Below are 14,243 nucleotides of genomic sequence, written 5' to 3'. Positions count from 1 at the left end.
GGGAAGAAGGGTGGTGGTGTATTTTTTATGATGACTACTTATGGTGTGATTGTGATAACATACAGGAACTCAAGTCCTTTTGCTCACCTGATCTAGAACACCTTACAATCAAATGTCGACTGTATTACCTTCTCAAGAGAATTATCTTCTGTTAAAGTCACAGCCGTGTATATTCCCCCTCAAGCCGATACCATGATGTCCCTCAAAGAACTTCACAAAACGTTATGCAAACTGGAAACCGCATATCCTGAGGCTGCCTTTATTGTAGCTGTGGATTTTAACAAAGCAAATTTGAGGAAAAGGTTACAGAAGTTCTATCAACACATTGACTGTAGTACTCTCGCTGCTAAAACACTCGACCACTGCTACTCCAACTTCCGGGATGCCTACTCCATTCCTATAGGCAGAATCGCAAACAGGAAGTATCTGTGCTAAGGTCTATTCAACGCTGGTCTGACCAATCGGAATCCATGCTTCAAGATTGTTTTGATCACACGGACTGCAATATGTTCCGGGTAGCCTCCGAGAACAACATAGAGAAATACACTGATACGGTGACTGAGTTTATCAGGAAGTGTATAGGAGATGTTGTACCCACTGTGAATACTAAAACCTACCCTAACCAGAAACCATGGATAGATGGTAACATGCGAACCATTGCATTTAACCATGGCAAGGTGACTGGGAATATGGCTCAATACAAACAGTTTAGTTATTCCCTCCATAAGGCAAATGTCAGTATAGAGACAAAGTGGAGTCGCAATTCAACGGCTCAGACACGAGACGTATGTGACAGGGTCAATGGTGTTCCTGTCTCCAAGAAGGCAATGATAACTGAACTAAATAACTATCGCCCCACAGCAGTCACTTCTGTCATCATGAAGTGCTTTGAGAGACTAGAGCCACTTCAATTTGCTTACCTCCCCAATAGATCCACAGATGATGCAATCACCATCGCACTGCACACTGCCCTATCCCATCTGGACAAGAGGAATACCTATGTAAGAATGCTGTTCATTGACTATAGCTCAGCATTCAACACTATAGTACCCTCCAAGCTCATCATTAAGCTCGAGGCCCTGGGTCTGAACCCCGCCCTGTGCAACTGGGTCCTGGACTTTCTGACAGGCTGCCCCCAGGTGGTGAAGGTAAGAAACAATACCGCCACTTCGCTGATCCTCAACACTGGTGCCCCATAAGGATGCATGTCCAGCCCCCTCCTGTACTCCCTGTTCACCCATGACTGCGTGGCCACGCACGCCTCCAACTCAATCATCAAGTTTGCAGATGACACAACAGTAGTAGGCCTGACTACCAACAATGACAAGACAGCCTACAGGGAGGAATTGAGGGAACCTGGGAGTGTGGTGCCAGGAAAATAACCTCCCAACCAATGTCAATTAACCTAAGGAGCTGATTGTGGACTTCAGGAAACAGCAGAGGGAGCACCCCCCTATCCACATCGATGGGACCGCAGTGGAGAAGGTGGAAAGCTTCAAGTTCATCGGCGTACACATCACTGACAAACCAAAATAGTCCACCAACACAGACAATGTGATGTAGAAGGCGCAACAGAGCCTCAGCAGGCTGAATAAATGTGGTTGGTTCCGTAAAACCCTCACAAACCTTTACAGATGCACAATCGAGAGCTTTCTGTCGGGCTGTATACCAGCCTAGTACGGCAACTGCACCGCCGGTGGCACCCGATGTCACAGGAAGGCCAAAGATCATAAACAACCACCCAAGCCACTGACTGTTCACCCTGCTATCATCCGGACAGCGAGGTCAGTACAGGTACATCAAAGCTGGGACTGAAAAACAGTTTCCATCTCAAATCAAAATGATTTGTCACATACACATGGTTAGCAGATGTTAATGCGAGTGTAGCAAAATGCTTGTGCTTCTAGTTCCGACAATGCAGTAATAACCAACGAGTAATCTAACCTAACAATTCCAAAACTACTACCTTTTACACACAAGTGTAAAGGGATAAAGAATATGTACATAAAGATATATGAATGAGTGATGGTACAGAATGGCATAGGCAAGATGCAGTAGATGGTATCGACTACAGTATATACATGAGATGAGTAATGTAGGGTATGTAAACAAAGTGGCATAGTTTAAAGTGGCTAGTGACACATGTATTACATAAAGATAAAGATGCAGTAGATGATATAGAGTACAGTATATACATATACATATGAGATGAGTAATGTAGGGTATGTAAATATTATATTAAGTAGCATTGTTTAAAGTGGCTAGTGATATATTTTCCATCAATTTCCATCAAATTAAAACATTAAAGTGGCTGGAGTTGAGTCAGTGTGTTGGCAGAAGCCACTCAATGTTAGTGGTGGCTGTTTAACAGTCTGATGACCTTGAGATAGAAGCTGTTTTTCAGTCTCTCTGTCCCTGCTTGAATGCACCTGTGCTGACCTCGCCTTCTGGATGATAGTGGAGTGAACAGGCAGTGGCTCGGGTGGTTGTTGTCCTTGATGATCTTTATGACCTTCCTGTGACATTGGGTGGTGTAGGTGTCCTGGAGGGCAGGTAGTTTGCCCCCGGTGATGCGTTGTGCAGACCTCACTACCCTCTGGAGAGCCTTACGGTTGTGGGCGGAGCAGTTTCCGTACCAGGCGGTAGTACAGCCCGACAGGATGCTCTCGATTGTGCATCTGTAGAAGTTTGTGAGTGCTTTTGGTGACAAGCCGAATTCCTTCAGCCTCCTGAGGTTGAAGAGGAGCTGCTGCGCCTTCTTCATGACGCTGTCTGTGTGGGTGGACCAATTCAGTTTGTCCGTGATGTGTACGCCGAGGAACTTAAAACTTACTACCCTCTCCACTACTGTCCCATCGATGTGGATAGGGGGGTGCTCCCTCTGCTGTTTCCTGAAGTCCACAATCATCCCCTTTGTTTTGTTGATGTTGAGTGTTAGGTTATTTTCCTGACACCACACTCCGAGGGCCCTCACTTCCTCCCTGTAGGCCGTCTCGTCGTTGTTGGTAAACAAAGCCTACCACTGTAGTGTCGTCCGCAAACTTGATGATTGAGTTGGAGGCGTGCATGGCCACACAGTCGTGGGTGAACAGGGAGTACAGGAGAAGGCTCAGAAAGCACCCTTGTGGGGCTCCAGTGTTGAGGATCAGTGGGGTGGAGATGTTGTTACCTACCCTCACCACCTGGGGGCGGCCCGTCAGGAAGTCCAGTACCCAGTTGCACAGGGCTGGGTTGAGACTCACGTCGGCTGCAGTGAAGGAGAGTCTGCAGGTTTTGGTTGCGGGCCGTGTCAGTGGCACTGTATTGTCCTCAAAGCGGCAAAAAAGTTAGTTAGTCTGCCTGGGAGCAAGACATCCTGGTCTGAGACGGGGCTGGTTTTCTTTTTGTAATCCGTGATTGACTGTAGACCTGGCCACATACCTCTTGTGTCTGAGCCGTTGAATTGTGACTCTACTTTGTCTCTATGCTGACGCTTAGCTTGTTTGATTGCCTTGCAGAGGGAATAGCTACACTGTTTGTATTCGTCATGTTTCCGGTCACCTTTCCCTGGTTAGAAGCAGTGGTTCATGCTTTCAGTTTCACGCGAATGCTGCCATCAATCCACGGTTTCTGGTTTGGGAATGTTTTAATCGTTGCTATGGGAACAACATCATCAATGCACTTTCTAATGATCTCGCTCACCGAATCAGCGTATTCGTCAATGTTGTTGTTGGAAGCAATGCGGAACATATCCCAGTCCACGTGACTGAAGCTGTCTTGAAGCGTGGAATCAGATTGGTCGGACCAGCGTTGAACAGACCTGAGCGCGGGAGCTTCTTGTTTTAGTTTCTGTCTGTAGGCAGGGAGCAACAAAATGGAGTCGTGGTCAGCTTTTCCCGAAAGGAGGGCGGGGGAGGGCCTTATATGCGTCGCGGAAGTTAGAATAGCAATGATCCAAGGTTTTACCAGCCCTGGTTGCGCAATCGATATGCTGATACAATTTAGGGAGTCTTGTTTTCAGATTAGCCTTGTTAAAATCCCCAGCTACAATGAATGCAGCCTCAGTATATGTGGTTTCCAGTTTGCAAAGAGTCAAATAAAGTTAGTTCAGGGCCATCGATGTGTCTGCTTGGGGGGGAATATATACGGCTGTGATTATAATCGAAGAGAATTCCCTTGATAGATAATGCGGTCGACATTTGATTGTGAGGAATCCTAAATCAGGTGAACAGAAGGACTTGAGTTCCTGTATGTTGTTGTGATCACACCACGTCTCGTTAATCATAAGGCATACGCCCCCGCCCCTCTTCTTACCAGAAAGATGTAAGAAGAGGGGCGGTGGCATATCTCAAGGCCATCAGACTGTTAAAAAGCCATCACTAACACATTAGAGGCTGCTGCCCTATATACATTAACTTGAAATCACTGGCCACTTTAATAATGGAACGCTAGTCACTTTAGTAATGTTTACATATTTTGCATTCCTCATCTCATATGTATATACTGTATTCTATCCTATTCTACTGTATCTTAGTCTATGCCGCTCTGACATTGCTCGTCCAAATATTTATATATTCTGAATTTCATTCCTTTACTTTAGATTGTGTGTATTGTTAGATATTACTTGTTAGATATTGCTGCACTGTTGGAGCTAGAAACACAAGCATTTTGCTACTCCCGCAATAGCATCTACTAAACACATGTATGTGACAAATACACTTTGATTTGATGTCAAATGTAAACACTCTTATACATACAAGTCTGTTTGCAGTCTGTATGTCTGCATATCTTTCCAAACCCCTGTCAGTCTAAGCCAGTCTCAGCTAGGTATCCAGGGACTCTCTTTCTATAGAGAAATGACTTCTGAATAATTCAGACCTGAGCTGTCGCACAGGATCTCACGCTGCGCCAGGCATGTTAGCCGCTCCCTGCACACCTGGATGAATAATAGAGTAAACGGAAACAAAGTGGAGAACAAATCTCATTGTGACTCCTCTACCCCTACCACATACATATACACACGTGAACGTACATACTGTAGGTGCACGCAGACACACACACATATGTCAACGCAATCTAAAAAATATGCCCCACCTCCGCAAAAAGTACATTTTTAGCGACGCTGCTGGCAGAAGCACCTCAGCTAATGTAAGGAATGTTAGCTGACCAGCTGCTTGGTGAAGATGTTAGGGTTAGAGGCTGGTTAAAGTTAGTGTCTGATTTAATGTATCCATGTGTATTGCGTAGTGAAGTATCCTTATCTCTCTGTGTCTGTGTAGATCCCGTGGCCTGCATCCACCTCCAGAAGAGATGAGTGTAAATGGGCAGGGAAGGACCTCATGGTGAGTAGCTACCTCATCTTACACATCACACATCTCTTGCTCACATAGTAATGCCTTCTACACTATCTCTCCCTCTTGGAGTACTGCCTTTTACACTATCTCTCCCTCTCAGAGTAATGCCTTTTACACTATCTCTCCCTCTCAGAGTAATGCCTTTTACACTATCTCTCCCTCTTGGAGTACTGCCTTTTACACTATCTCTCCCTCTCAGAGTAATGCCTTTTACACTATCTCTCCTTCTTGGAGTACTGCCTTTTACACTGTCTCTCCCTCCCGGAGTACTGCCTTTTACACTATCTCTCCCTCTTGGAGTACTGCATTTTACACTGTCTCTCCCTCTCAGAGTAATGCCTTTTACACTATCTCTCCCTCTTGGAGTACTGCCTTTTACACTGTCTCTCCCTCTTGGAGTACTGCCTTTTACACTGTCTCTCCCTCTTGGAGTACTGCCTTTTACACTGTCTCTCCCTCTCAGAGTAATGCCTTTTACACTGTCTCTCCCTCTTGGAGTACTGCCTTTTACACTGTCTCTCCCTCTTGAAGTACTGCCTTTTACACTATCTCTCCCTCTTGGAGGACTGCCTTTTACACTGTCTCTCCCTCTCGGAGTACTGCCTTTTACACTGTCTCTCCCTCTTGGAGTACTGCCTTTTACACTGTCTCTCCCTCTCAGAGTAATGCCTTTTACACTGTCTCTCCCTCTTGGAGTACTGCCTTTTACACTGTCTCTCCCTCTTGAAGTACTGCCTTTTACACTATCTCTCCCTCTTGGAGGACTGCCTTTTACACTATCTCTCCCTCTTGGAGTACTACCTTTTACACTGTCTCTCCCTCTTGGAGTACTGCCTTTTACACTGTCTCTCCCTCTTGGAGTACTGCCTTTACACTAGCTCTCCAGTCCCAGAGTACTGCCTTTACACTAGCTCTCCCTCCCGGAGTACTGCCTTTTACATTACAGTGTTGGTATAGTCTGTGTGTTGTCACATGGACAGAAATCTCTGAATCTGATCATAATCCACTGGCCAAGTTAGAGACACCACATGACCATAGTCATATAGAGTCCAACCACAGAGAAGTTGACCTAGCCGCTGGGATACAGGGTTAACAGTGGACAGCCAATGGGCTTACAGTCACTACTTTCAACACAGGAGCAGTATCCTAACAACAGCTATGGCTTTGTCGAGACATGGGTATTTGTTAGTTGCAAATGCAGCACGGTTTCAGTCCACACAGTCATATGGCATATCACAAGATCATGTATGTGTGTGTTTTCCTTAGTCTAAGAAGAGTCAATACTGTGAGTCTTGTGTGCATGACTAGCTCAGCCATGTACTGTATATTTGTCCTGTATATCTGTCTCAATACAAGCAGTACACTGTGTAAACACCCAAAGAGACACAGTTGCATCTCTCTCCTTCTGACTTTATTCTCAGATACAGCCTGGGGCCATGTGCTGCCTGCAATATAAGATCTTAGCTCCGCTGTATCTGCCTCACTGAGATCACAGGCACAGGGTCAGCTTCTGCTGAGTTTCTATAGGGCTGATTTTGAAGGGCCATCAGGTCCTTTGTGTGTATGTGCGTGTGTTTTCTGTAAACATTCTGGCAGAGATGAACGGGGAGCCCTGAAGGATGGTCTTTGTGTTTGAAGGGCATAGGAGACAAGGAGGAGAGGAAGAAAGACCACAGATGCTCTTTGATGAACTGCAACAGAGACACTTGTGAACATGCCATGGGGAAGACAGTGAAAGAGAGAAGGAGAGAGAGAAAATGGCTAATTTACTGTACATCTATGAAGAGGGGAGGGTGATACACAGGGCCAGGAAAAATAAAGTTGTGCCAAAAAGTTAGATTACGGGTCTTTACGTCCAAACTTCGCTAACTCTTACGAAACATCCATCATACAAACTCTGTTGGTTCAGTGCATGGTTTGGCCAATGGGTTCACACTGTTAAACTTGATCTCACAAAAAACGTTAACACCATCCAAATCACACTAGCGTGAGAAACGTTAACGCTATCTGATCATCAACCAGGTAAACCACCCTGAAATGACAGACACCTCTTCAGATGACAACAAAGGCATATAAAATCAACAGAGCTGTTTTCTGTTGGTGACCTACTAAAGGCAGATAAACTTAGTCATGCATTATTTGTGGTTCTTATTTCTCTTGTGATGACATTCATTTTCATATGAGGTCAGGCTGCCTGCTCAGGCAAGTGCTGACAAATCACGGGGGAAACTGTCTTCGCAGCATGGAGACACACACACACACACACACACACACACACACACACACACACACACACACACACACACACACACACACACACACACACACACACACACACACACGCAAACACAACACAGTAAGCTCAGACGAGGTTACAGTATGTGATATGCATAACATTTTGTTGTTGTGGGACATTTGCTTGTTGGTTGCAGTGCCGTTATGCATTGAAAGTCTTACTGTTGATGTCCATCATAAAACTCCTGGCTGTTTTAATACTCAGATGTCTCTGAGCCTATCTGATCAGGAATCTGGATTGGAGAGATCATGAGTAAACATGTGGAGAGGGAAATGGAGAGAGAGGAGAAGAATGAGAGAATAAAAGATAACTGAGAATTACAGATTACTGGTCTCATTCTTGAGTTATTACACAGCACAACAGTCTGGATTACCTCTAAACACCACAGCCGTGACTCACTCAGCTGGCCTTGCCATGATGTCATTTGTACAGTAAAATCAATCAGGGCTGTTCCTTTTCCCAACACTGTTATTCATATGTAGATCAGGTCATTCTTAAATATTCCTGGAAAATGACTTCTATAATATACTGACAGGACAAGCCTTTAATTCTGATTACAGATGCCCTTAATTCCCTCAATTGAAATGTTTGTTTTTCTGCATAGCTCTATGTGATGTTGTGTTACGTCCAGAGAGGATTAACCCTTTTCTCTGTCCAGTGGATCAGCTCTATAAGAGGGCCTGCTTCTGATGAACAAACTGGGTTTTGACCCAAATGGGCAGGACTGGGTTTTGACCCAAATGGGCAGGACTGGGTTTTGACCCAAATGGGCAGGACTGGGTTTTGACCCAAATGGGCAGCACTGGGTTTTGACCCAAATGGGCAGGACTGGGTTTTGACCCAAATGGGAAGGACTGGGTTTTGACCCAACAGCTTTAGACAGCTTTATCCTCTATGTTAGTTGTTTACAGAAACGGTTTATCTCCTGGCAAACCCATGCTATATAAAATGTCTCTCTTTCTCTATCTCCAGAGGGAATGCGCTAACTTCATCAAGGTTTTGCAGCCTTTTAACCAGACCCATCTGTATGTATGTGGAACCGGAGCCTTCCACCCTGTCTGTGCCTACTTGGAGGTGGGGAAGAAACTAGAGGTATACCAACCGGTAATACCCTATTCAGCCATCTGTCAGCTTACTGCAGTTATAGCTCTAGTATTCTACTATTTACTAACCAGTATGAACCTTGGTAGAAGAAAATGGGGAAGATACCAAGTCAGTTCAACTGTACAACTGAATGCATTCAACTGAAATGTATCTTCCACATAGGGCATGTCATGGTTCTGACTGATTCAAGTCTTGTGTGAGCTACAGCTAGACTATAGTATTAAGAAAAACTCTTCACTGAAATGTGATATTATGGTTTTGGGTTTCGATTTAAAATCATAAGCCATGGAGTGTGAGGTAATCTCTCGTAACGTTTCGCTCATGGCCTTAGGAAAACTTTTATTCATTCAGTAAATGAGGTGGAAAATTAAACAGAGTTTCATCGTTTAGAGGTTCCCAATTCGCTGTGTGTGTGTGCGCGTGTGTGTGCGTGTGTGTGCGTGTGTGTGTGTGTGTGTGTGTGTGTGTGTGTGTGTGTGTGTGTGTGTGTGTGTGTGTGTGTGTGTGTGTGTGTGTGTGTGTGTGTGTGTGTGTGTGTGTGTGTGTGTGTGTGTGTGTGTGTGTGTGTGTGTGTGTGTGCGTGCGTGCATACATGCGTGTGTGTGTGTGTTCTATGTCTCCTCTCAATGTTAGTGAGTCAGGCTTATAAATGTGTTTCCTATTCATTAGACTGCAGTCATTTTCAGAGAATTAGAGAGGGAGAATAGCTCTGAGAATAGCATTCTCCTCTCTTTGCTGCCCTGACTGTGGCCCCTGGTTAAAGTGACTCGAGGAGAAGGTAAAACATCTAATTCTGAAAAAATAGAGAGATTTTTTTTCCAAGACGCCAACATCATGCGTTGATGTCAAAAGGACAATGCAATAAACTCTGAATTCTAAATGCTCTTTATGTTGACCTATTTTTCATGTAATAGGACAGTGTGTTCAGGCTGGAGCCCCTGATAGAGAACGGTCGAGGGAAGAGCCCTTATGACCCCAAGCTGCTCACAGCGTCCATGCTCATCGGTGAGTGACCCAAACAAACAAGCATACTCAACTTTTTTTTAAGGCACCAATTTCCCCCAGAACTTTTCACCACATAAAGAGGGAGTTGTACCTCTTCTCTCATCTCCACTCATTCATTAAGCATATTTACAGCTGAGAGGAAGTGGGTGAATGACAGGGCTGGCTATATATAGTTTCATCATTAGGAGTGCTCTACAGTGGACACCCACTCATTTCCATGCCTATGTGTAGTGGACACGTGTGTGTGTCAGCTTCATTTCTTCACCATGTTCGGGACCAGTCATACTTTATGACATCACATCGCTCCAACCAATAGATGGTCATTTTCCATCACCCTTTATCTCCTCCTGTCTCTCTCTCTCTCCTCTTACCACATCTCCTTGCCTCTCTTTCTCACATCTCTGATTTCTCCTCTCATCCATGTCTCCTCTCTCTCGCTCTCTCTTACTCTCTCACTCTCTTACCCTGTATCCCTCCTTCTTTCTCTCCTCTTTGAATTTTCACCTTTATCCCTCCTCTCTCTCTCACTCTATCTATCTCTCCTCTTACCCCGTCTCCCTCCTTCTCTTTCAATCGTCTTCCTCCTGTCAGCCCTGTCTCCCTACTCCTCTCTCACCTCGATCTTCTCCCACCCATGTCTCCCCTTCTCCTCTCTTTTTCTTAATCCCCCTCCCTCCTTTAATGCTCTCTTAATGCAACCACCTGGCCCTCTTAGTCTCTTCCTGTTAAATCTGACTTTCACACTTACTTGTTCTGGTTTATTATCTGATAGATGGAGGTGTTCCTTGTGAGAACACATTCTACTTGTACTGTTAAGCCTGCAACCACCATACTGTACCTGATAGACTAATACAGACACAAAAGGTCATGAGACGCACACACACAGGATACACAAACACTCACATGCACACGCACAAAAACATATATTGCAGCATGCACACACGTTCACACATACACCTGATATTGTCCTCCTCCCCCGTCCTCCAGATGGCGAGCTGTATTCTGGGACGTCAGCGGACTTCATGGGGCGGGATTTTGCCATCTTCCGTACGTTGGGACAGCATCACCCCATTAGAACTGAGCAACACGACTCCCGCTGGCTGAATGGTGAGGTGGAAATAAAGATCATTCTCAGTTCTGATGTTCTCAGTTCAGTGAACTATGCTTGCATGATGAAAAACCTTGCTTGAGTCCTGAAGACATGTGTTAGCTCCCCAAGATGATACCCAGGCTGTAGCTCAGCAAGCTATCAGGCTGTTGGCATGCAGACCAGTCTGATTTAATGCATTTCATCTCAAATTAAGACAGAAAGTGTTTTAAAGACAGAAACTAAAAAGACAGAAACTGAGACAGCAAGTTTTTCACAGAGTAAGAGAACAAAGGAGACATACAGAGAAGACAGAGAAGCGTGAGAGGCAGGACAAAAGAAGGAGGGAAAGGGAATAACAAAAATAGGCAGCATTAAGTTTAAATCCTCCATGATTGACATGGCTGTAGTGGGGGAGTGGTAGCAGACACAGTGGCTGGATTGCAACAAACAGGCGGAACCCAACACGCTCCTGAGGTTATCGCTGGATTTCTTAAAATGCTACAAATGGGAAATTACATGCACCTGTGGCCTAAACTAAGCTGCATTGCAACAAAAAACCCACAAGGATAGACCAGCAGATCAATTGATCTCTTGCTGTTACCATGTCAAGTGATTATGCCAATGACTGTATGCGGACAGCTAGTCTAGATTCTTTACTCTTGCCCCCAATGAAATATCGACTCACTCTGTGTGCAATATATCACGACTCAGGATATGACCCAGATGCAGACACAGGAGGTGGATAGTTCAATACTATTTATTATACAAAGGGGCATGCAAAGGGCAGGTCGAGGGCAGACAGAGGTTTTGTAATCCAAGGCACGGTCAAACAGGGACAGAACGGCAGGCAGGCTCAGGGTCAAGACAGGCAGATTGGTCAGATCTGGGAAGACTAGAAAAACAAACTTGAGAGCAGGAGAAACGGGAAACATGCTGGTAAGACCTGACAAGACAAGACAAACTGGCACAGACAAACAGAAAATGGAGGTATAAGTACACAGGAGATAATGGGGAAAAATGGGAGACACCTGGTGGGGGGTGGAGACAGGCACAAGACAGGTGAAACAGATCAGGGTGTGACAGTACCCCCATCCTCCTCCTGGTGGCGCAACCTGGAGTCCTAACCGGGCACATAGCTTGTTGACCGTCAGCCACCAGTCAGCTACCAATTGTGCAAGTTCTCCCACTTAAAAAATGAGAGAGGCCTGTAATTTTCATCATAGGTACACTTCAACTATGACAGACAAAATTTGAAAAAAATGAAGCCACCCCTTCGTTGCCCGGGCGGTGTGTTTGGGATCATTGTCATGCTGAAAGACCCAGCCATGTTTCATCTTCAATGCCCTTGCTGATGGAAGGAGGTTTTCACTCAAAATCTCAGGATACATGGCCCCATTCATTCTTTCCTTTACACGGATCAGTCGTCCTGGTCCCTTTGCAGAAAAACAGCCCCAAAGCATGATGTTTCCACCCCCATGCTTCACAGTAGGCATGGTGTTCTTTGGATACAACTCAGCATTCTTTGTCCTAAAAACACGACGAGTTGAGTTTTTACCAAAAAGTTATATTTTGGTTTCATCTGACCATATGATATTCACCCAATCTTCTTCTGGATCATCCAAATGCTCTCTTGCAAACTTCAGAAGGGCCTGGACATGTACTGACTTAAGCAGGGGGACATGTCTGGCACTACAGGATTTGAGTACCTGGCGGCGTAGTGTGTTACTGATGGTAGGCTTTGTTACTTTGGTCCCAGCTCTCTGCAGGTCATTCACTAGGTCCCCCCGTGTGGTTCTGGGATTTTTGCTCACCGTTCTTGTGATCATTTTGACCCCACGGGGTGAGATCTTGCGTGGAGCCCCAGATCAAGGGAGATTATCATTACCAAGCTGCTTACCTATTGCAGATTCAGTCTTCCCAGCCTGGTGCAGGTCAACAATTTTGTTTCTGGTGTCCTTTGACAGCTCTTTGGTCTTGGCCATCGTGGAGTTTGGAGTGTGACTGTTTGAGGTTGTGGACAGGTGTCTTTTATACTGATAACAAGTTCAAACAGGTGCCATTATTACAGGTAACGAGTGGAGGACAGAGGAGCCTCTTAAAGAAGAAGTTACAGGTCTGTGAGAGACAGAAATCTTGCTTGTTTGTAGGTGACCAAATACTTATTTTCCACCATAATTTGCAAATGAATTAATTAAAAATTCTACAATGTGATTTTCTGGATTTTTTTTTTCTCATTTTGTCTGTCATGGTTGAAGTGTACCTATGATGATCTTTTTAAGTGGGAGAACTTGCACAATTGGTGGTTGACTAAATACTTTTTTGCCCCACTGTATATGGAGGGTGCGGGGCAATAGAAGACGAACAGCAGAGGGGCTAAGGATTTTAGAGATGGGGAAGGGGCCTATAAAAATGGGGGGAAAGTTTACGGGACTCCACCCAGAGGGGCAGATCCCGAGTGGACAGCCATACCCTCTGCCATAGACGATAGCGGGAAGCAGGGGTCCGGTGGTGGTCCGTCTGTCACCGATATCTGGAAGTGGTTTTGAGAAGGCCGGGCTCTCTTCCAGGTATGACGACAGTCAGATGAACATGTGGGCAGAGGGTTTGTTGACTTCTTGCTCAGGGAAGAGCAGGGGCTGAACACTCAAAAGGCCAGTGGCCAAGCAGGGAAGGGTGTTGTGGGAATATTCCACCCAAACAACTTGCTGGTTCCAGGTGGTGGGGTTGGTGGAGACGAGGCAATGAAGAGCCGTCTCCAGGTCTTGACTGGCTCGCTCCAACTGGCCATTAGACTGGGGATGAAAGCCAGAGGACAGGCTGGCTGATGACCCAATGAGGGTGCAGCATGCCTTCTAGAACTGGGACCAGAACTGAGGACCCCGGTCAGAGACCATGTCGACCGGAAGTCCATGGATCTGGAAGACGTGCTGCACCATGAGCTGGGCAGTCTCCTTGGCTGAGGGCAACTTGGGAAGGGGAATTAAATAGCCAGCTTTGGAAAACATATCCACCACCTTTAGGATCTCCATCAGATTCCCATCTGATGGAGGGAGACCAGTGACAAAGTCCAAGGTGATATGAGGCCAGGGGCGGTGAGGAACCGGGAGTGGTTGAAGGAGGCCTTCCAGAGCTTGCCACGGAGGGCTTGTGCAAACACGCAGTGTAGGTGGCAAAGAACTCTGAGACGTCAGGAGCCATGGTAGGCCACCAAAAACGTTGTCGGACGAAAGCCAAAGTCCGACGGGAGCCAGGATGGCAGGTGAGTCTGGAGGAACGGGCCCGTACCAGGACCGGAGAATGGACAGAATCCGGGACAAACAACCAGTTAGCATGTAGGAGATTTAAGGAAATTTAAGTGAGTGAATAACAGCCTTGAGCCTGCGTTGAATTGAGGCACAAGGCGGTTCAGACACAT

General features: G+C 45.7%; 1 protein-coding gene across 1 annotated transcript in view; it reads left to right on the top strand.

Annotated features, from left to right (window-relative positions):
* The window catches only part of LOC135509307 (semaphorin-3ab-like), a 63,421-nt gene that overhangs the window by 35,480 nt on the left and 13,698 nt on the right, over positions 1-14,243 (top strand). The window contains exons 3-6 of the mRNA XM_064929843.1: positions 5,259-5,321; positions 8,602-8,721; positions 9,648-9,738; positions 10,726-10,845. Of these exons, the coding sequence (XP_064785915.1) occupies positions 5,259-5,321; positions 8,602-8,721; positions 9,648-9,738; positions 10,726-10,845 (394 nt within the window). The remainder of the gene's footprint in view (positions 1-5,258; positions 5,322-8,601; positions 8,722-9,647; positions 9,739-10,725; positions 10,846-14,243) is intronic.

This window comes from Oncorhynchus masou, chromosome 22, assembly GCF_036934945.1.
Source record: "Oncorhynchus masou masou isolate Uvic2021 chromosome 22, UVic_Omas_1.1, whole genome shotgun sequence".
Classification (NCBI taxonomy): domain Eukaryota; kingdom Metazoa; phylum Chordata; class Actinopteri; order Salmoniformes; family Salmonidae; genus Oncorhynchus; species Oncorhynchus masou.
The sequence above is the reverse complement of the archived record's forward strand: the minus strand, read 5'-3'. Positions and strand labels throughout refer to the sequence as shown.